We start from the raw sequence: 24486 nt of genomic DNA, 5'->3' as shown, positions 1-24486 counted from the left end.
TGTGTGTGTGTGTGTGTGTGTGTGTGTGTGTGGAGCAGGAGGAGTTTGGAGGGCCATGTGATGGATTAGAGCCTGCTCTTTGCCAGTGGTGTGAGTAGAGCCACTGAGCAGTTGGCAGCACAACTGAAACTGGGGGGGGGGGGGGGGCTAGTTGACTGTGAGCCAATCAGGTGGAAGAGGGGTGCAAGGACAAACACAGAGAGGGGAGAAAACATTCATGTGATCATTGACTGAGGTCATGGGTGTTGAACCTCTGCTTCCTGCTCTAAGCCCCTGACTGACTGCTGCCCACCTTGTGTGTTTTTGTGTGGTGTGTGTGTCCACCTGTCACACCCATTAGTCATACACAGAGACACATTCCAAGACAGGCCATGTATGGCAAGCCATTTTAACATTTAAAAGCCAGACTGGATATGTGTTGTAGATATCTGTAATTCAGTTTTGCCGAGTCAAAAAGAACATTTCAGATATCTGCAACTACATTCTTCCTAGGACAAATGACGTCACTTTTGCCGTTCATGTGTATGGGGTTTGTCATTACAGATATCTATAATTCAGTTGCAGATATCCGCTATGTGAATTACAGATATCTGTAACTGAATTACGACTAGTACTAATTCCAGTTTGAGATATCTACAATTTGATTCTGACTAGTCATAATTCCAGTTCTAGATATCTTTAATTCACCTCAATTAAAGATATCTACATGTCCCTTTTCAGATATCTTAAATTAAGTTTTGACTAGGCTAAATGAAGTTGTAGATATCTGTAACTGGAATTATGACTAGTCAAAATGATGGTGTAGATATCTCAAACTGGAATTCGTACTAGTCGTAATTCAGTTACAGATATCCGTAATTCACATAGTGGATATCCGCAACTAAATTATAGATATCTGTAATGACAAACCCCATACACATGAATGGCAAAAGTGACGTCATTTGTCCTAGGAAGAATGTAGTTGCGGATATCTGAAATGTTCTTTTTGACAAGAGGCAAAACTGAATTACAGATATCTTGAATAAAAAATCCAACTATTCAAAATGTAATTACGACTAGTCAGAAAGACGTTGTTGATATCTACAATGTTAATTCCGGATAGTCAAACTTAGCTTTTAAATGTTAAATCCGCTTGCCATAGGGGCCATGTCCATTTCTACTAGTGAATGTTGATAGGCTCAAAGATGACGAGATGGGAGAGATTTCTCTCTCCACTGCGATTGTTTTCAGCATCCAGAGTGTGTGTGTGTGGGGGGGGGGGGGGTCTCATACTTCAGGCTACTGCAGCAAAATGCACACACACACACACACAGACACACACACACACAACTGTGCTTACACCTGCACACACACACACACACAATAAGGACAGACTAGGTATTGATTTCCGTGAACAGTTGACACAACGTAAACTTTTCCTGGTTAATATAGTGACACCTGTGGTTACCACGGTGACATCAATACCACATTCTTGAACAGCCACCCCAGCTGACATGCAAAAGTAAAGCAGCTGGTGTGTAGTAGGCTGTGTGCAGCCAGACAAACTCATGTCAGTCAATAGTAACTGCCACCTTCACAATAAAAGCCACCGGTTGAACGCTTTTAATGTGAAGCAGCAACAGGAAATATTAGGATTGTATTTGCAGCTCTGATACCATGTTGTGCTGTATGCAGCTGTAGTCCCATTTATTCCTCCTTTGTGTGAAGGTAAGTTGGACACAGCATGTAAACATAAAGCTCTGCCGCTAATAATAAAAGTGGTTATATTGACAGGTAGTTACAGAATAAATGGATATTCCTGAAAAATTGTAATAGTCTAACAGTGTTGTTTATGTCACTTGTTTTCATAAAAAAAAAAGATTAAAACTTGATTGAATCAATCTACAGTTGCTGTTAATACCCAGAGTGAATGTATTTCATGACTTCCTAATACCACTGACATATGAATAAAATAAAAGACAACTAAAAGATTTCCAGTAGTGGTATGAAAATTCTTACAATATTTAATTGTGTAGTTTTTATTCATGTAAGAATTCCTGTTCTATTACAGCACAAGAATTCAAGTCAGCTTTTCAGTATGAACAAGTAAAGTCTTGGAAAACTATTCAAACTTTTCATCCATTTGTCATCCTTTAATTCTTTATTTCTTATGATTTATGATGTACAAAACTAGAGACAGCTCTAAAAGAAACAACAAACAAAAGACATTGTATTGCAGCAGGAGTCTGTATCACTATCAGAACACACACACACACACACGCTCAAACGTACACACAAAATGAGGACTGTTCAGTCTCTGCAGTTCTGTTGCCTTCGAGGACATCTGCAATCTGCAGCTCTAACAGCCAGCCAGCTCAGCCTCCTGATCTCTGATCAGTAGGTTAATGACGTTTTCTCCCCCCTGCATGATAATGGATGGATGGACCACACACACACACACACACACACATAGACACACACGTGTCAGGAGATGACAAAGCGGAGGGGAGAAGTTCCAGGGCAGCCCCTCCCGTATTGGTCATGACTTGCTTACGCCAGCTCCATCCAGAACAGAACACCGCCCTCGGCCATGAGTTTCTCAGCAACGTCACTATTTTTTTGAGCTCCTCTGCCAGAAAACATTACACTTCCCTCCAGAGTACAATAGCTGCAGTGACACCTCCACATCAAGGTCCACACCACATCTTCTAGAAGTCACTTTTCACTGTCGGACATAATGTAAATATGTCTGAAAACAACTTCTACTCCACTCACAGCATGGCGCCCCCTCCTACATGTGTGTATAAACGCACACACACGCACAAAACACAAGCCCCGTTGGTCTTAGATCACTGATATTTTTACTCTGTCCTGTGACCTGTTAACACCAGGATAACACTCCGCAAACACACACATACATATATTTAGATACACACCGCTCACATCCTTTTGGCACCCTGACACAGTCTCCTTCCACCGACTGCTGGTTAAAGACTGACATTCTCTGTCCGCTAGATTGACTGACAGCTAGTTCCACACAGGAAGTGTTATGTTTATGTTTTGTCCATACAGGTATGTAGCTGTGAGCTCACGCTCCTGTAGGTCAAATGTCCTTTTATGAACGTGATGTAACATAAGAAGGATTGACACCGGCAGTCTGCAGGTCGTTTAAAGCCCCTAATCTGTCCCTTTGAACAAATGATCTGATAATGACAGTCTAAAGATTTAACAGATCATTTATAGGTGCATGTGTGTGTGTGTATTTGAGTGTGTGCTGGTGTTGTGTGAAAGCTGATAACAGATTGAGGGTGGAGAGGATCAGAGGGTGTAGCGATGCATGGTAAGAGAGACCAAAACAGGCGTGTTAATGTTCTCGGGCCTGAGACTCTGACTTTAGTTATGCCCTTGAGTTTGATTGTGCGTGTGAGTGAGTCTATGTGCATTTGAAAGTATATGTGTGTGTGAGAGAGATAGAGTGGGACGATTCTTGTGTTTGAGTGACAGAGAGATGTTGTATACAGATCGAGAGCCTAAGCAGAAGCAGGAAGTAACGGTCGCTATGGGTCCTCAACTCAGAAAAAGTCTCCATGTAAGTGAACGGGAGTGAAAGTTTTATTTCGTGATCCGACTGAATTGTGCCATGAGAAGAAAATATGACCTCTACCTGTTTAAAACATCACGTTTCATGAAGAGAGATCAGAAGAATGTATTTAGTGTGAAGACGCTCTACGGACTACAGATCTGGTGTCTGTCACCAGCTGACACGGGAAAGGAAGGACGCCATGGTGACGTCACCTACGCCACCTGGAGTCTTTCTGGTTACGGATTTTCTTTGCTTATGTATGTTTTTTTTGCATTGTGATTTTTTAAAATTTAAATTTTTTTTTTAATTTTTATTTATTAAATTTTTCCACAAAGCCTTTAAATAATCTTATTGAATCGAATGTATGTACCCCATGTTCAATTCAATGTTATTTGTTTGTCATTGATGATGAATTTCAATAAAGATTGAAGTAAAAAAAGAAATTGTCCTTTTTTTGATTTTGTCCTGTTTGTCGCGCCGAGTTTCCACAAGCTGTCACACGAGTTTACCCGAGTAAGGAAAACCAATTTGATTGGTCGTTATCGAGCAGGCGGGATATTCAACCGAGACGGTGTGTGTGTCAGATGTTTGATTGACGGATCCAATATCAGTGGCTGATGAATCGTGAGCAGGCTGATGTATAATCCGTGCACCTGCATTATCCAATGTGAAAAAAAACTACCACACTTTCATCCCAGATTTATTTGAAAATAGAATTTTGCACAAAGTTTGGGCTACATGGTCTGATAGATGAGTTATTACACTAATGTTAAGACCCACAGTGGGCTCATATTCAATTTTCTTTTCTGTACAGCTTTAAGAATTTTATTCTACAATAGTTTTACAACAAACTGCTGATTTCTCTTCATGAAACGTGATGTTTTAAACAGGTAGAGGTCATACTTTCTTCTCATGGCACAATTCAGTCGGATCACGAAATAAAACTTTGACTTCCGTTCATTTACATGGAGACTTTTTCCGAATTGAGGTCCCATGGCGACCGTTACTTCCTGCTTCCGCTTAGGTTCTCTATGTGTGTGTGTGTGTGTGTGTGACTGTTTTTGATCACAAATTACCCTCCTATAATAAAGACACTCACTTCTGCATACGTATATTGATATACTGTTAAAGCAGAAATCATAAACCATGATGGAAGTAACCATGATCATGCACGCACGTATGCACAAACACCCACACACACACACACACACACACACACACACACAGTCTTCCAAAGGGTTATCATTTACTCCAGCCCATTCATCTGGGGCATTTGAAGCCACTCAGCCGCTCAGAAAATGAATAAAAGCCCGACTATCAATCAGTCTTTCAATAAAGGCCCTCAGTCCATCAGTCAGGATGCTGACCACTGACCCCTGCTCCCTCTCCGCCCCGCCTCTACCCACACGCTGTCGTCTATCATCTCTATCCAGCGGCAGCGGAAGTGCATGGGGATGGAGGAGGATCGGGCCGGGCTCATGAATCACTCGTCCATGCTGCTCACACAGATACTCTGTGATTGCTCTGCCCCACTTTAACACACACACACACACACAGTCACGCATAGGCTACATGAACATACACACTACTACTACTCCTGAGGCTTCCTTCCACACTGACAGCTGGGATGTCTGTATGTGTAACATGGGGTCAGTCAAGTGAGGCTTTCAGTCACATTGTATACAGTCATGATTAGCTATATGACTGACTCAGTCGCCCCCGGCGCCGTCTTCATGTGCAGCCACCGTCAACCTGCCCCACTTCTTCAACTACAGCAGGTTGGAGCAGCGTGGAGACTGGAGTGACAACTTGTACACAAAGACACATCAGGATGAACCTACACATACACACACAGGACACATAAGACATGACAGTCACATAGTGTTGCTATAGGTAGACTACACCTGCCCATCTTTCAAGATGGATAACCTCTAAAAAAGAACAGGCTGAAAGGCAGCACTCGGATAAATCATGACATACATGAAGCACGTTGTGAGCTCAGCTCCTGATATTCATGGGACACGTATGGAGATGTGCATTCATTTGTGTTTTCTTTTGCTGATTTGCTATTCAGTTAAAATTTGTGCTACATCGGGATGCAAAATTGAATTGAAAATGGAGAACCGATGGGTGCTGCACCTGTAACCACACCCACAGCAGTGATGTCACAGAGCAGTGGCACACTTCCACATCACTATAGGTCAGGAGGTTCAAAAGGCTCCCTGTGGAGTTTTCTGGTCAGAGAAAGAAATGATGTTCACATTCAGAATTGATCGTATAAATGCATGTGTCTGTATCTTTGATGCCTACACACTTGTACCACTTTTGCAAGGCTGTTTTTTTTTTTAAGTATTTGGAAATGAACAATCATGTTTGCTAGATGCTGCACTGGTTCTCCTCTGACCGTCAGCAGCCACAGTCTCACAGCAGTAGGGCACAAGATGCATACAAAAAGAGGCCTACTTACCAAAACATTGCTCCTTCACACCACTAGTATTCACAAACTCCACAGGGTGCCTTTCAACTTCAAAGGTAACATGTTAATCCCACAAGCAGCTCACTTGGACCAGCACGTCCCCTAACTGTAAGGTTATATTTGTTATTGTAGTCCATTCGTAGTTTTACATTCACATTATTTTTGCCATTGTCTTATCTAGTATGACCCAACATTTATTTTTGCTTTTCTTGGACAGATTCTGTCTGGAAGAGACGGTGTCTGTTCTCTACTTCAAGTGAGTTGCCTTAAGGCTCGGAGGAAAAACAGTTTACTGATATTTACTAGATTTCCCTTTTTATCATAACAGAGCTAAGGCATCACTCTCACTCATTATCTTCTTATGTATTAATGTATTGTAAAAGTAGTCATTGTGTATGTATGTGTTTGAATATGTTGCTCACATAACGTGTCTTGTCATAATTGTGTGTGTGTGTGTGTGTGTGTGTGGGTGTCTGTGTGTGTGTATGGGGGTTATTGCTTTCAATAATCTCAGATCATTCTGTACTCCTGAAGTGAAGGCATAGCGATCCTTATTGCATCTCTGTCTGTCTCTCTCTCTTTCTCACACGCACACACACGCACACACACACACACACACACATTGAAGTGTATATTGTGATAACTAACTCAAAGAGAGACAGCAGATCTTGGTTCATTGCAGAGCCTTTGGTCTCAGAGTGTCCTCTCATCACTTGTCTTTCCTCTTGTCCTGCTGCTGTCTCACGTTGTCCCCGGTCAGTCAGTCTGTCACACCTGCATGCCAGGCTTGCTCAGATCCCCGTTGCCCTGGTTCCCTCCCCCTCCTCCCCCTCCCCTCTCGTCATCGTCGTCGCTGTCCAGCTCCTCGCTCTTCCGCTTGCTGTAGCGCTCATAGAGCACCATGAGCACGCCCATCACCCACGCCGACACCGTGCCGGCCGAGAAGATGACGAAGCCGATGGCGATGAAGAAGAGGTAGTCCCAGTAGCCCAGGCCTTGGTGGCAGTCTGCCCGCAGCTGCATGCCCACCTCCGCCAACCGCTGGCCCGCCAGCTCGGAGGGACTGTGGCACACTGTCTGGCCCTCGTCTGTGGGTGGAAGAGAAGAGAGGGCAGATACGTCAGGAGGCAAGAGATTAATAGAGAAAGATAGAGTATAAAAGAAGTCACTGGCAGATAATGAGCAGTATATATGGCTGATGATGAAGGGCATCAGAGGGAAGGAAAAAAACTAATTACTCTAGAGAAAAAGGTGTACTATGAAAAAATGCCAGGGAGGACACACACACACACACACACACACACACACACACACACACACACACACACACACACACACACACACACACACAAACAAAAAAAAGAAAAAACAGGTTGTTAAAATGCAGTGATAACCTTAGTGATAAATGATCCCTGGAGAACTATAGATTTCCTCTGAGTAATGTAGGTCTTTGGTGTCGAGGACATGGCAACATTATCATGCTGCGCACACGCACACTCACACACGTGCACCGAAGGGTGACTCCTCTTGACTGCAGGCCTCTGACACATCCAGCCTCCCACCACTCACGCATGCATCAGCCAACAAATCGCTCTGCAGCAGAGCAGAGATAAGGAGATGAGTGTTTTCCACGACAAAACATCTGCCGTTCCTAATGAGGACGATGATAATCAGCCGGCTGAGCTGACTGCAGACCACACAGACGGGCAGAAATACACTGAAGAGTATCTTTATGTGCTCTGATCCTTTGGAGTGGAGAGGTCAAAGGTCAGAGCTGGAGTAGCAGATTCAGTGCTTTGCTCGTAAACAGCTCGGCGCTGCTCAACATGCCCCGCTGCATGTCTTCATTCTGCTACACTTTGGAGCATTAGCATATACAGTACCCTCACGTATTTTAATTAGGATGAATGCAGAGTTAAATAGGAAGGAGGGGTGGGGGGTGGCGGGTATCTAATGCTGTGATCAGAGGCGTGAGGACAGCAGGGTACGATAATGTGCTTTTTTTCTGCTCATCTGACTTCATCTCTCGCTGCCAGCGCTGCTAATTCCCATGCTCCTCTTCTCCTGCTTAATTGCACTCTGGAGTTTCCTTTTCAAGATGGGAACAATGTGTGAGATGAGAAAGCTGGGAGAAAGAGATAGGCAAGGAGGACCGAGGTGGCACTTTCTGAGAAGGAGGTGCGAGGGCATAGAGAAGTGAGGGCAAAACAAACACACACAAGCGGGGAGAAGATTCGACAGTTATCAGCGCGCAGGAAGGAACACATGAGATGAAGTGAGCCTGACTTCAGAAGATGAGAGAGGAGGCAAAGGAGAGGAGTGCATCTGGTCGCAGTCCTGTCCACTGATGGATTATTGCTGTTAACGATGTTAATTAAACTGCACTCATCAACCAATAAAGCCAAGGGTCTGAACATGGAAATGAGCGATGGGGGAAGGATGGTGAGAATAGTCAGATATGATCTATATTTTCCAGACTGCTTGCCAGGGCTTCACAAGAGCAGCAGTAGCACTGCTTTAAAGGGATATTTCAACATTTTGGCAAACTCGCCTATTGCCATAATCCCTATAGTTTTAGGAGTAGGTTCATTACCTTTAATTGTGGGTGCAAGCTGCTTTTAGATCGGCGGGGCAGAGACGTGAGCTCTACACTTTTGCCTTTCCCTCATCAAACTCATCAAATACACAATCCAACAACTCCAAAATGCTCTGGTGGACAAGTTGTGACCTGCACATTCACCACGCTATGAGATAATAACAGAACGTTACCAGACAGAGTTGTTTTAGAGGGAAATGCAGCCGGAACTACATCCCAGACACGGCTGTTGGGCGGAGTGATTTCAAAAGCGCAAGTAGTTCTGAGTATTTGCTTCATGTGTCTTAATGTTACATATTATACGTTATTATCTCATAGTGTGGTGAATGTGCAGGTCACAACTTGTCCACCAGAGCGTTTTGGAGTTGTTGGATTATGTATTTAGTTTGATGAGAAACGTATGGGAAACGTAGAAATCCCATGAGCCTCCGTTGCGTTAGCTGAGCAGCTCACGTCTCTGCCCCGCTGATCTACAGTAAAAACAGCTTGCACCGACAATTAAAGGTAATGAACCTACTCCTATAGGGATTATGGCAACACAATGTTGAAATATCCCTTTAAGAGAAGCGCTAGAAGAGGCCAGTGAGACAATGGCTGATAAAAGCAACGTGTTGGCCTCGGAGCTCAGTTTGGCCTTTGTGCGTTCAGTTCACATCACACAAATTAACCTGAGTAACCTTTTTACAAGCCCTTAAAAGCATTATCGTCCTGATATCTGGTTTACAGCTCAGATAATCAGGCAGATTAGTCTGCTGGACAAATGAGCCCTACTGGGTCTGCAAGGGTTAAAAATACTTCTTCAGCCTGTTTTTATAACCACAAAGTGTTCACCACGTACCTGCAGGGGTCTGATAAAGTTCACGATCGATACAGACTTATTGATGGCCTCACCAGAGGGGGTTGTCTCTGACAGCAGGTTACAATTTGTGCTGATGTTGTCCTTAGTTAGGTCTGCTGGGCCTGATGACGCAATGGATTGAGAGTGTGCTGCTACATGATGGTGGTTTGTGTATGAATGACCTGAGAGGTTAGAGCAAGTGATGGTCACACCCACACCCAGAACCACTGAGTGTAGAACAGATGGTTGTTTTTAGTGTGTATCCATCTGTTTGTGTGTGTTCATCTGACGGCTCTGCCTGTCCAGGTAGAAAAAGCAGACAAGGCTGGGGAACATGAGGCCATTAAGTTAGAAGGTGACATTATGTAAGTCATTATAGTGATTAGTGATGTGCACAGTTATTCAATAGCAACAGATGAGCTGAGCAAAGTAAACACGCTCAGCAGCAGACACTTTGTCCTACCCCAGTTTGAACAAGTCCCTCAGTGGAGGGACGTTCAGACACTTCCCCAAACTGTCATCTTATATTCCCTCTCCTCTTGTCTCCACTTGCTTTCACTCTTCCAGCACATTTCCTCAAGCAAAAGAGGGAAAAAATATTATTCCTCTTCACTCTGCCTCTGTCTTTAATAGAAATGTCTCAATTCAAGCACAGGCAGGAGAGGATAAACGTGCTGCTGGCAATGAGAAGTCAGACAATTATGCACAGGTGTCATTACAGAGCAGTTAAGCTTTAGAAATGGTGTTAATCACTGTTGCAAATGTAACAATGAAGCAGTCCTTATCCTCCATTTAATGTAGTTTCTCCTTTTAGGAAGCCAGCTATCAAGGTAATATTAGAGTGGCAGGCAACATCAGACACCCAATGGGATTAGTAAAATTATAGGAAGTAAATAGTTGTAATATTTTTATTGTGAAAATGTGCTGCAGCATCTTTATGGATTATGTTGCTTTATTCAAACTTAATGGAAAATTGTTGAGAAAAAACATCTTTAATTACTAGCAGCGTTCTAGAGCGCAGCTAATGGGGATCCTAACAAATAAAACAAAACTCCAAACTTCCTTATCTCTTGTTGTGTCTCACTGCTTCCCTCCCTCCACCGGGTCACACGGCCTTCCCTCTGTCACTCTCTGTCACCGTCTGAGACAGAGCTGATCCTCTCTGTCTCATTAAGCTTGCCTCCAGCCTCCAGTGTGAGCATTTCTTCTTCTGGATGCGTGCGTGTGCGCAGTGAGGCTGCTGTCTATTACGTTGTACAGTATAAGATTCATGGCCAGATGCTGGAACCGAGAGGGGCATCAGTGACTGTACAAACACACACAACAACAGCAGCCGGTCCCTCTGGGTATTTGGGTCTCATCTGTCCTGCTGTTTCTTGCACTTTGCCACAGTTCAGACTTTTTTTTTTTTTTTTTTTACACAGGTCTTGGATGCATATTACTGCTGCCTGGTGTTGTGTGAAAGAAAGGCCTGAGCTACAACAACATTCAACCAGAGTTTGGAAGGTGCAGATGCATTAGAAAGCTGTGGTCAAAGTGAAAAAGTTTATCTCTCACCCAAAAGCTGTTGACATGGAGAAAACTACTCTGAGCAAAAGACCAATATACTGTAATAACTTCTGGATTTGTGTTGAGGCCAATGAAAATACCAGATCATATGTCAACACATGGATAACTCCATCTAAAAGTTGTATTTAAAGCAGAAGTAAGCGATCCGGTGGTTTTGGCTAACTTCCTGTCAGCCGATGGAGTTAGCAGTCCCCGCCCTCGTCCCTACGTCACCACATTCACGCGCATCCCTTGGCTGCACACACAGAGAGGACTGCCCCTTTATGCCGTTCTCTCTCCTCATTGGATAAAGGTTGTAGGATACAAGGAAAGTTTTCTCCTCGGCTTACAGCAGAGCAGAGTGACTGACAGACACGTGTTTCAGACCAAACACTCTATATAAGTGATTGCTGTCGGAAGATAGAACTATTTAAGACTTATATTAACACAAACATTCAGCTTACTTCTGCTTTAAGCTTTTACTTGACAATAAAGGGCATCTGTGATGTAGCTATTTTACTTTTGATAAACAGCGGCTGGTGCAGCCACAGTTATGACATAATGCTAGAATAAGATGCTAAGCTATTGTTAGCCTAACTGTAGTGGTAATTGTGGAATGAAGGAATTGACAGTGTGTTGTAGTGATATCTATCTGACCCAACATGATTCACCATAAGTGGCTAGTCTTACGAAACCAAGCAGGACAGCACTGATTCAATCAGCAATTGAATTCATGAGATGTACAGTGTATGTTTATTCAATCCAATATTTCATTTAACTCATTGTTTGTTTATGGAAGATTGTGTAATCTCTCCTTTCAAAAGGTATATAGTCTCTAAAGTCAAACGTACTGTGTCATTATTGACCTGATCTAGTGTTAGACTGTAAGGTTAGTGTCAATTACACTGTTGTATTGTGTGTACAAATACAAATGTCAGATCATTGCTAAACATTGTCAGGTAATATATAAGGATGATATATAAGGTAATTTTTACATGCAATGGGAAAGGAGAAGCTTTTGATCTTCACACTCTAACTGTTTTTTCCCTTTTGCCTCTGAGCAAATGAGGCTATATCTTATAGATAATTCATGATTGCCTCGTTATAATAATCTGAGATAAGAGGAAATATTTGAGCATTATTGAGGAACACAGGACAAAGTGTCAGCCTGGATGATTCTGTCTCTGTTCAGTCCCTCTCCACCGTCTGCTTCTTTGTCACTCACTGTTTTCTCACTCATCCCATCACTCAGGCTGGAAAACCACTCAGACATCGTTCTGGCAGAATGCCCTTGACATTAGTGTTTGTCTCTGTTTTTCACAGGCACAATTTCTTTCACCAAATCTCACCTTTAATAAAGTAATCCCTGGCAATTTGATTGAAGGATACGACTCTTGTATGCTGATATTAAAGGCACAATATTTAAAGAATTCAAATTTGTGGCATTTACTGTAATCACAGTACTGGATATTTATTATATCATCTCCAGTCTTGACTGTTTGAGCTATAACTATCGTTCATGAGGCACTTATTAAAACAAGCTATTTGATTTTAAAACATTATGTCATTTTGAAAACATATCCATAAAATTTAACCGTTTGTTTGTGGAGGTGAATATTGAGCTAGAACTCATGTTGACACATTTTGCACTATGAATTACTGTAAAACACTTGTGAATGTGCACTGTTGTGTTGAAGGAGAAGTACCCCTGGACCTAAACCACAGTGTTTGTGTGTGTGAGAGAAAGTGATGCAGAATGGGAGACGTGTGTGTCCTCTTTGTTCCTGCTGAGTAGCTGCAGCGCTGAAGAATTCACTTTTTTTTTTTTGCATGCTTGCTTGCTGCACTGCAGTTTCCATAATTCTTCACCTTAAATAAGCAGTAGCTGTGAAATCCTGCAGCATGAAGTAGAAACATGATGGCCCCCCACTCTGAGTTCCACTGGTCTGAACCAGTAAACATTCATCCGTAGTTACAAACATCTTCTCTTGGCCTGCACTTAGACCTCGTCACTATTGTTTAGGTGTTGCCTTTTTGTAAGGAGAACATGGTGGTCATCACCTGTCTAAGAGCCATCTTGTTGCAGTGCGCGGCATTATGCCGTTGTGTTGTAGTAATATTTACTGGTGTCAGTGTGACACTATGCAGTATGCTGCTGCCTGGACGTGGAGCTACAGCCCTAAAACACACCACAGGCCAGAGGGTGTCAAGACAAGATAGTACTGAGGGAATTAAACAGCTGCAATCAGAGGAATACACACATGGACCACTTCACTTTTCCAGACACGTACTGAAGCTACTCCCACGCAGTGCACAAGATACTCACGTTGCACATAAAAGCAGAATTTACCAGGAAATTTGAATGGGATTCAAAAGGGTTGTTTTATTTGATGCAGAAGAGAAAGCATAAGTGAGTGCAAATGTTACTGTTTACGTTTGTGTGTGTATCTGTGAAATTTCTCCCTGTGCAGAAGTGTCTGAGTGGCTGCGGCTGCAAATCGGTGATACAGTCTCTGTGTCAAATCATCAGTTGGATGGGTTCCAACCTTTAGCAGTGACACAGTGACAGAGAGCGAGGCGCATCCCCTCCCTGGGTGTAAAGGGGATAGATGCCACTGTAAAACATTGCTGACTCTCTCATGAACTTCGCTCTGTTTTCCTGCAACTCGTTCCCTCCTCTCTGCTGCACGAGGCACCAGAGAGCAACGAGCAGCGGAATAACAACAACCAGTGTGTTTGCACCGTGAACACAAGCACAAGATTAGACGCCTGCGGTTAACAGGGCAGCAAGAAGCAGGTGTAATTTATGCATCTGACACACATATGTAGTATGTGGACCTTATGTTCACATTACACTATGGCATTAACCTGTGGGGCAAAGAGCCTGTGCTGTGAAGTGGGGACAGAGCTCTTTATGAGCAGATTATGCCAAAGCATGTGGTTGTGGTGTAATATAGAGGGGGAGGTGAAGACTTTAAAGGGACATTGTGTAACTTCTCCTGTTATCTATTCACGAAAATCGATTATTTGGTTCAAAAGTCTGTTTTTCATTAACCAGTAATCCCCCCCATCAACAAAGTGAAGTGTTCCTTTCAGCTCTGAATGAGCCGTTCATATCATTCATATCTCCATGGAGCGGGTAAGCTCGGTGCTGGCTGCCATGTGGTGTCTCCATGTTTTTACGTTCAGTGGCAGCGTGACGGTAGGAAACCGCGGAAACTCAGCGGAGACACCGGAGCTGTCGGCTCAGGTCGAGGTGGCGTCTGTGAAAAGTCACCGTGGTAACGCAGTGAGGACTGTGAGGACTTCACGTGAATGTTGCATTCAGGTGGAGTCGGAAAAATGGCCGTCGGTAACAAACCAGGTGTCACTTTAGTCACAGAAGTCCAGAGAAAGCCGGTAAAACGTGGGTCAGGTAAACAATACCACATCGCCATGACAACATATTGTCATGTGTATGAATGAATGAATGAATGAATGAATGAATATTTTATTTTCGTGTCATGCCACCACTGTGGCCCATCCCATATGGGATTACAAGACACAATAACAAATACAAAAAAACAAAAACTGGACAGTCCTTCCTGTTGGTGTTACCTGCCACACAGGTGTGACATAAATAAACAATTTCAGATTACTTTCAGTACTCAACAATATATCGCTCTTCGTCTCATTGCCCAAGCCTCTTCAAGAAACAAAGAAAATGCAAAAATATTCAAATAAAAAAGAAGTTTTAGCTTCTCAACATCGTCCAACCACACAAATTCATTATTTGGATCTACTTTACTAAATAATTTTTGTCTTATAGAGTCATAGAAAGGACAGTAGAACACAAAATGCATTTCATTCTCCACCTCTCGGATGTCACATAAGTTACAAATTCTATCATCTTCTGCTGTGCCAACATATCTGCCTGTCTCGATATGAAGACCAAGAATACCAGCTCTCAATTGAGCACACAGGGATCTTTTCTTTTTAGACAAATTATACAAAACATAGTTTTCTGGGCCAAATACCTGTTTTATTTCACAGTAAGTACGCAGCTTTGGTTTACCCCAGATATCTAATGCCCATCTATCTTTACTTTGTTGAAAAATAATTTCTTTTAATACGTTAATCTCGGACACACACAACTCTGATATAATTTGGAGTAGGTGGAGTACCCAACATCCCTCAGAGTCTTTATTTTAGCTATAACACCCCCTAGTAGTGCCCGATTTGCTGACTCAGCCAGTAGCGATGATCCCTTCATGAAAGTCATATGTTCATCCAAATAGAGACCCAAATATTTGTAGCTTCTTGAATAATTCAATTTTGACTCTCCAAAATGAAATTGGAAATCACTTGTTTGCTTAACAGGGTTCTTAAAATGCATAATTTCTGTTTTCTTTTCATTTATCAAGAGTCTCCACTTTTTACACCAATCGCTTGCACATGTCAACATTCTTTGTAAATCAACCTCTGTTTCTGCCATCAAAATAATGTCATCCGCATATAATAAAATACTAACTTCCTCTCCTCCACATTTTACTCCACAATGCAGATGTTTGATTTGCTTGGCTAGATCGTTAATGTACACAGCAAATAAAGTAGGAGACAGTGCATCTCCTTGCTTGACTCCTAATAGTGTGGGGAACCAGTTGGTATAGGTGTTGTTTACCTTCACACAGGCCTGGGGTGCACTGTAGAGAGAGCAAATGGCCTGATAGAACTTCCCATCTATCCCTATTTTAGCCAGTCTATATGCAAGGAGGTCTCTGTTGATGAAATCAAAGGCTTTCTGAAAGTCAATGAAACATGCATATGTTGATTTGTTTTCCTTAAGTCTATTCCTTACAATAGTACATACTATATAAATATGATCAATACAAGCTCTGGCTTTACGGAACCCATTCTGTATTGTTTTGCCTCATGCTGATGGGCCACTTGTTTACATAAAGGCTTGTTTAAGCCAGTTACCTGCAGCGACTGTTGTCCGTCTGCCATCTAACCGATTTCACGTGAATGCAGCATGAAAAATACGACTGAGTTGCTTGCGATCTACAACCGCACCGCTAGATGGGAGGAATTCTTTCACAATGTACCTTTACTGTAAGCCCCCCCTCCCCCCTTCTCCTCCATTGACCAAAACCTTGCATAAATGTCTGATGACACAACGTGTTTCACATACAACCGTCCAGCCAGACAAGCTCTGCTGACACCTCTGTAGCTGTCACTCTGGTTTTCCCTTTCCCTGCAGCTTTTCAGTCTGTAACTGACCTTGACTCCTGACCTCACTGTGGAAGCAGGTTGCTGGAAACAGGATGGGATCTGTTATTTATGAATCCATTTGTCCATATAATCAAAGGGGCTTTGATGTTCTCTTTCCTGCTGTCAGCAGTAGGCATTGATTTGGTGCTTTGGAAGATCAAAAGATCTGTGATGTGTAAGGTGAAACTATTAAAAGTTTGGTTGAAAATGTATGGATGGCGTGGCTGGCTGGCTGACTAAGGATGGATGGATGGATGGGCAAACGGGCAGATGGATGGATGGATGGATGGATGGATGGATGGATGGATGGATGGATGGATGGATGGATGGATGGATGGATGGATGGATGGATGGATGGATGGATGGATGGATGGATGGATGGACAAACGGACAGAAGGACAAACGGCTGTATAGGGATGGATGGACGGACAGAGGGATGAATGGATGGAATGGAACAAACGATGGAATCGAAGATTTGCCTCCTTTTCACTCCTGATAGGCTGTTTTAGCATAGCATATTGTCAATTTGACACCTGACAAAGAAAAGTTGTAAACCTAATAAACTCAGAGCTGAGTATGTGGGAATTCACTCTCACTTTCTTTTACATGGTTTTATTCTCACAAATGTACCTGTGGACAGGTGTGAATTTGACACATCACTAATTTGACATATAGGCGCAGAGGTTTCTCTTTTCAACCAAACTAAAGTTTCATTTTTCGACATCTCTGAACCTAGAAGTGTCAGAACGGCTTCTACAGTATAAGACACCTGTGACATGAAATAATGAGACTTTTAGACCCCGCCCCCTTGAGAGTGAAGCTCAGATAGCTCACCGTTTATCCATGTAAACGCATCATACTGGGGTTGGAGAGGACTAAGAATAGCTGACCTTTTCTTCATCACATCCACTAGGGTTGAATAACTCACGCCTTCACACTCCTTTCCCCCTCAAATACGGCATTAGTCAGATTACCACCATCCTCCTTTCCATCATTTCTCTGTATGATCCTTTCTTCCGCTAGCCAAGGATGAGTGGAGAGCCAGAGTGAAGGTCAGATAGCAACAGCTCTCTCTCTCTCTCTTTCTCTCTCCCTCTATCATTGCGTCTTATCAGCCATGCTCTCTCCATCACCTCCCACTTTTTATTCCCACTCTGGCACATTAGCATTTGTCTCTCCTCCAGCCTCGATCAGTCCGTTTCATCCTTCTTCCACATCCTCCTGTTTCACTCAGCTTTGCTCCATCATCTTCACACTCTGTTTCCCAATTTTACTCTCTGCTTGTGTTTTGTTTGTTCGCACACGTGCAACACACACATGCGTGCACGAGGACTCACACACACCTGGGATGCCTCAGGTGATCACATCACAAACACACCCACACAGGCATTGCATCAATCATGGTTTCAAGCTCACACTGCAAAATGCACAGAGGAATAAATACATACAGACGACGCGACTAAACATGTAGGCTGGTTGAATTGGATATGCTTCTCTGCACCAGATGGGTCTGAGGAGTTGTTCCAGCTGATAAATAATGTATCATCTACCTGTAGAAATTGAATTGATGCCCTCTTGTCATAATGAATGTTTTAATGGATTTGAGTGACAGATCTGGGGCACAGACGCTTGGTAACTCTTCTATGGTCTGTCTGTTTTTGCTTCTCCCTCTCTGTATCCAAAGTCCATCTTAATCTGTTGGCCAATTCCTCAGCCCTCTGCGTCTGGCCTTGTCTTTCTGTCCTCTATTCTTTTGTCACGCTCTCTCATCTCATCTCTAAAGTAATCCATGATTCACTTTCATAAAAAACAAATCATAGGCCTACTCCTCTTTCTTTTACTCTTCCTTTCTTTGAACCTGTGACCTCAGTTTTCTCCCTTCTCTTTTTATGAATATTTAACATTTGCCCCGTGTGTGGCCTCCTGCCTTGGCTCTTTGCCTGTAGTTTGTGAGCTGTCCGGGCCACCAACGAGCAGCCAGGAAAACTTTGCCCCAACGTTGAAGCCATAACATCACCAACTCTGCCAGCCACTTACATTCTGTGTGTTTAGCTGAGCAGCTTGTCAAACTCGACCTACAGCAAGTACAGCAGGTCGTTCAACAAGCTGAAATCTCATTACAAGAGAGGAAATGAAGGCTCATTCCTCAGGTTCAGATGATTGTGAGGGAATATTTAGGTTCTCTGGAGGGGTGGGGGTTCTGACTTGTTGGAGCATGATAGGAGAGTATATAAACTGTAGACAAGCTAAACATTATACCATATATGACATGAGCAGGGGCAGGTCTTTGACATGCAAGATTTCAAAGTTACATAAGACAATAATCACAAAGAAGGGCTCATTATTTGATCAGCTTGGATCACGTGCAGTTACAGGAACTATTTTTAACTTTTCCTTTTATTTCTCCATAGAATCACCAGAGATGGACAGAGTACTCCACTCCAGTACTTGAGTAAGAGTACAAATACTACTGGTCAAAATTTACTCCGTTACAAGTAAAAGTAGCTCAGTCAACATGTTACTCAAGTAAGAGTAAAAAAGTACTTGCTTTTAAAGGTACTTAAGTATCCAAAAGTACATGCTTATAAATTTACTTTAAGTAAAAGTAAGAGTAAGAGTAAATTTCTTATTTTTCACATCAATGAATTACTATAATTTTTTCTAAATGAATGTAAGGAGCTTTTAACTCTTGTTCCTGAGAATGAACTCTTTGAAAGCAGCTGCACTGATGTGCTGCTTTTAGGGGTTAGGGTTTCCTTCTTTGACAAACAGCTTGTGTCCAATAGGATTTTAGCAGAGCAGATCTGAAAGTACCGAGTACTTTTCAGCCTTCCTACAAATTAAAGCAGAAGTAAGCGATCCGGTCGTTTTGGCTAACTTCGTTAGTTGGCAGCCCCCGCCCTTGTCATGGATCTATTGGTCCTCGTCCCTACGTCACCACATTCACGCGCATCCCTTGGCTGCGCACACAGCCCTTAGTGCTGTTCTCTCTCCTCATTGGATAAAGGTTGTAGGATACAAGGAAAGTTTTCTCCTGGGCTTACAGCAGAGCAGAGTGACTGACAGACCCGTGTTTCAGACCAAACACTCTATGTAAGTGTGACAGTTGAGGTTCCTGTCACTATGCCTCCAATTGATCATGTGCCCTGGCTACTTGGCCAAGGGGATGTCCCTTTGGGTGACTGGCAAGCGCACATGACTCTTACCCGGGAGGTGTGGGTTCAATCCCCGCCCGGGCCCTCTTCACCTTGCCACATTCGTGATTGCTGTCGGAAGATAGAACTATTTAAGATTTATACACAAATATTCCGCTTACTTCTGCTTTAACTTGAGTAAAAGTAAAAATATTTGTCTTGGAAATGTATTCAAGTAAGCGTAATAAGTACCAAAGAAATCTAATACTCAAATAAAGTACAAATCCTCTGGATATGTACTCAAGTACAGTACTCAAGTAGATTTACTCCGTTACTGTCACCACTGAGCATCATCCTCATGAACTCCAGTCACTGTTGTATTGAACAATACAAGGTGATGCCTTCTTCAGCCTGGACACTGGGGCTGCTCTTGGCCAGGAAACGGTACGACACAGTGATGCTGAAATGCAGCCTTTTCTCTCTGACTGGGAGGTAAACAGAGTGTTCCCTGTGCTCCTGTCTGTCTTCCTCTCCCTCTGTCCCTCCTATCGTCTCTCTGTCTTCTGGACAGTTATGGCTTAAATGCACCTGCCAGCCCTGCTGTTTACCCGGAGCCACACTTTGACTTTAGCGTCTGTCAGAGCAAACCTTTGTCAGTGACACAAAAACAAGCTGAGAGGTGGAGCAAAACACAGGGAAACGCTCCTGTCACTTCTAAAACCGCTGCTGAAGGAGAAAATGAAACCATCTGATTTTACAGAAATCTAACAATAAACAATGTTGTCATTAAAAAAAACACCATCAGCAGCAGCAGCAGCAATATTAACAGCTCCAACACACACACATACAGTAAACACTCACACACTCGCATGCATCTGATTCATCCTCACACTGAGAGGTAATGACAGCTGGAATCTCTGTACATTACACTCACATCCCTGCAGTCAGATCACAGGCCACGCATGACCACAGAAACACGCTTGATCACATCACTTGACCTGATTCACTCTGTTACACTGGTTACAGTGGTTGTTTAGCACTACATGATCTGTCAGTTGAAGAGACTGAGAGTGTGTGATGTATAACTTTTGAAGTTAGTGTGATGACACATTTGGCTGTAATTCCTCTGCTGTATTTTAAACCGTGGCCTGTGGGTGTTTTGTGTTGTGCCGCTTAAGATTTAAAAGCTTTTTCTCTGAGCATCTGATTTTTTTTTTTTTCTAGCAGAAATGTATTTGTGTGCACATTACAGTAAGTACGTGTGAATGCATGTGTGTGTGTGGTGTGAGTGCCTGTGTGTACTACAGTGTGATGTGAAAGTGAAGGTGGATAACAGGTTTGGGGAGCATCTCCACTCTGCAGCTCCTCATCCCTTCATCTCATCAGGATCTGGCCCTTAGGGTCTCTCCTGACCTCCACATCACACACTGACTCACACGCACTTAAGTGAAGTGAGTCACTCACACACACACACACGCACCCTCACACACAGACACATTGTGCACTGTCCTTAATGGGAGTGTACGAGTCCAGCTTTTTTGAGCGCCATCATTAACCATCTGGACTAAAGGGGCCGAAGCGCCAGCACAGAGCACACCCAAGTGTATACTGAGTGTGTACGTGCTTGTACAAGTGTATGTGTATGCCCATGCATACGTGTATGCCCATGATGTCCTCTATATTCAGTTTATTGTCATAAAGGAATAAAGGAACCAGAAATATACACATTTAAGAAATTGAAATCTGCTCAAACTGATTATTCAATTATCAAAATAGTTGACGATTAATTTGATAATCGATTATTGCGCGATTAATCGATCAGTTGTTGCAGCTCTAAAAAGGACACAATCATCCTCTCAGTCTTATCTCTGTCCTCAGGACCAAGACAGATGAAGCAGTGTAAGATCAATTTGTAAGATGGCACACACACCACACACACACACACACACACACACACACACACACACACACACAGTTATGAGCAAGACCACAACACATATTACAAGAGCTAACCAGGCTGACCTGCTTAGAACTAAGCTCAGTTATTTACATGCTACGGCCATGTGAGCTGGTCCAGGACCAGGAGGCTCAGTCTGGGTGATTTCATAGGTGGCTTTAATGCAACCCTGTTCAAGCAACTGTCACTATAATCAGTTTGTTGGACTAAACTTAAGACGTTACTGAGATGAGAAGGGCAATTTGAGGGGATTGTGACGCAGAGAGGAGCAGGGGAACAAAATCCTCTGATTGCTCTGACTCTGAGGTCAAACCATTAGCTCTGAAGTCGTAGCATGTGTGTGTGTGTTCAGCATCTGTGCACATGTGCCAGTGTGTGTGTGTGTGTGTGCGTGTGTGTGTGTGTGTGCATAAATATCTGCAGAATAAAAGAAAGGCAATGGTGCAATAGATGGCCCACCATCAGGGACTTACACTGACCAAGCGCCCACAATCAAATTACCTAAATGAGCTGATGTGACAATAACAAATGATTAGACCTTGGAGTGTCTTTGGCTCATGGTAATATTGCACACAAACCGTTTGTTTACTTGCCAGGAAGCTGGCCAGCAAGAGAATCCCACCTTCAGAGCCAAACTAAGGAGAGACCACCTGCTGCAACGTATCAGGAGCACAGAGCAAAAGCTGCAGGCAGGATGCCTTATTATATGAGCTGTCCTGGACCAAGTCTTTGAGTGTAATCTAAGCCAGTGGACCCCTAAACTGATACAAATTAGACCACGAACCCCTATTTGTCAAAATTTTGAAACAAACACCAGAAATGCACAAATAATTGTGATGAGACTGAATAACATTACTTTCTTAGTCAATGTAGCCTACATTTAAATTAGGGCCAAAGCTGTGAATTTTTAGAAAGATTTTATAGAAATTTATGGAAAAGGTTTTTAATATTTCTTGAAATAAATCTTATAATTTCTAGAGAAAAGTCTTTAAAAAATTCTAGGAAAAAGTGGTAAAATTTCAAGAAAAAGTTGGAGACTCCCTAGAACCCTCTCAAGGACCCCTGGGGGTCCTCGGACCTCACTTTGAGAACCGCTGATCAGACCACTGGAGTTGTGTGCACATCTCAGACTCCTTCCATCCTCACCTTGGAACTTGAAGCCTTCGATCTGGACCCACAGACACAGGTCCTCCGTGTCACAGTCGCAGCTCCACGGGTTCCCGCTGAGCCCCAGAGAGCGCAGCGCGGGCAGGGCGATCAGGCTGCTGATGTTCAGGACCGTCAGGTTGTTCCGGCTCACGTCCAGAACCTGCAGAGCCATGTTCTCCGAGAAGGCATCCGAGTGGATCTCCCCCAGACTCGGGTTATCCGTCAGCCGGAGCATCACCAGAGACGCCAGCGGTCCGAAAGTCCGGTCTTCGATCTGCAGCAGGGTGTTAAAAGACAAGTCCAGGTAGGCGAGCTTGCGCAAGTTCCCGAAGGTGGACTCGGAGATCTCGGTCAGAGAGTTGTTGCTGCAGTCCAGATAGACCAGATCGGACAGGTAGTTGAGCTGCAGCGCCGGCAGGTCTCCGATGCGGTTGTTGGAGATGATGAGCTGCCGGGTGGCCAGAGGCAGGTCGCTGGGGAACTGGCTGAGATCCTGGCCCGCGCACTGGACCACCAGCTGGTCGTCGCACACGCATCTGTCGGGACAGCCAGCTGTCAGAGCCGGGGAGGGGGCGACCCCCATCACGAAGATAAAGAGGAAGAGGAGCCGGAGGGACTGGGCGCTAGGCTCGGGCAAGAGACGCATGACGAGGCCGCCCAGAGCGTCATGAACTCGGGCTGAGCTGGACCAGGACTCCCCGGCGCTCCCCGGGCATCCTGCATGTGTGTGTGGAGCTGAGACAGAGTCGGGGGGGCTTCTCGGGGTGTCGGGCTGCCGCTGCCTGCAAGCCTGGCTGCTGTTTCTATCCAGCCTCCCGTTCTCTCTCAGGACAGACTATCGGTCAGTCACTCACACGCACTCTGGCGCGCCACGCACGTCGCCACAAGACATGGTTTCAGAAGGTGACCGAGAGACGCCGATCGCTGTGTGGAGGAGAATCCTGCGGCTGCTTAGCGGACTCTGTCCCGCCAGAGAAGACCACCCGGCCGCTGAACGCTGTCGCTCATCTCGGTGAGTCATCTTAGAGAAGCAGTTGTCGCCGGCGGAGAGCGTTGTTTTAGTTTCCAAACAAACACCATGACTTCTGCAAAAAAAAAAATTAAATTTAAAAAATAAAAACACCCGGAATCCTGGATGTAGACTCCTCCAAATCTTCTGAGCTGAGACGCACTCTGCTCACACGTGTCCTTGACTGGGTCTCTCTGTGTGTGTGTCTGTCCGGTAGACCAGGACTAGGACCAGGACTAGGACCAGGACCAGGACCAGGACCAGGAGCGCTCTGCGTCCTTCCCTCCGCTGCGCTCAGACTGATCTGGAGCCGGTGTGTGTGTGTGCTGCGCTGTGACGGAGACTCTCTCTCGCTCTGCTCTGCGCTCTCTCTCTCTCTCTCCATCAGCCTGAGCCTGCAGCTCTGCACACACACACACACACACACACACACACACACACACACACACACACACACACACACACACACAAATAGCTGCTGTTTGTGCTGTGTGTAAATTGACACGGGAGTAATTTGCACGGGTAGTGACGTCACCAGGTGAGAGACAGAGACAAGAGGACATCCAGAGTCAGAGAAACTCTAAGAAATTAGAGGAGGATTTCGGTGTGTGTGTGTGTGTGTGTGTGTGTGTGTGTGTGTGTGTGTGTGTGTGTGTGTGTGTGTGTGTGTGTGTGTGTGTGTGTGTGTGTGTGTGTGTGTGTGATTTACCATCTCTTGTGGTCCAGTGGCTCATTTCTTCTCACTCTGTCCCTCAGCTGTTTGTGGACAACGCAGCCTAATGGGATGGCGTGTTACTGGGTTATTATGATTATTATTTTTTTCTTCTGACACGCTCAAAGTTTAGTTCAAGGAGACAGTGAAGTTAGATAGATAGATAGATAGATAGATAGATAGATAGATAGATAGATAGATAGATAGATAGATAGATAGATAGATAGAAAATACAAAAAAAATAATAATAATAAT

General features: G+C 43.9%; 1 protein-coding gene across 1 annotated transcript; it reads right to left on the bottom strand.

The window, feature by feature from the left end:
• Positions 1-6572: 6572 nt before the first annotated feature.
• On the bottom strand, positions 6573-23778 carry lrrc52 (leucine rich repeat containing 52). The gene is made up of 3 exons (XM_083970655.1): positions 23692-23778; positions 22508-23595; positions 6573-7126 (listed from the first exon to the last, which is right to left on the bottom strand). The coding sequence occupies exons 2-3, from the start codon at positions 23154-23156 to the stop codon at positions 6807-6809; spliced, it is 969 nt and encodes a 322-aa protein (XP_083826781.1). The 5' UTR covers positions 23157-23595; positions 23692-23778; the 3' UTR covers positions 6573-6806.
• Between the last annotated feature and the right edge of the window lie 708 nt (positions 23779-24486).

This window comes from Trachurus trachurus, assembly GCF_905171665.1.
Source record: "Trachurus trachurus genome assembly, chromosome: 4".
Lineage (NCBI taxonomy): Eukaryota > Metazoa > Chordata > Actinopteri > Carangiformes > Carangidae > Trachurus > Trachurus trachurus.
The sequence above is the reverse complement of the archived record's forward strand: the minus strand, read 5'-3'. Positions and strand labels throughout refer to the sequence as shown.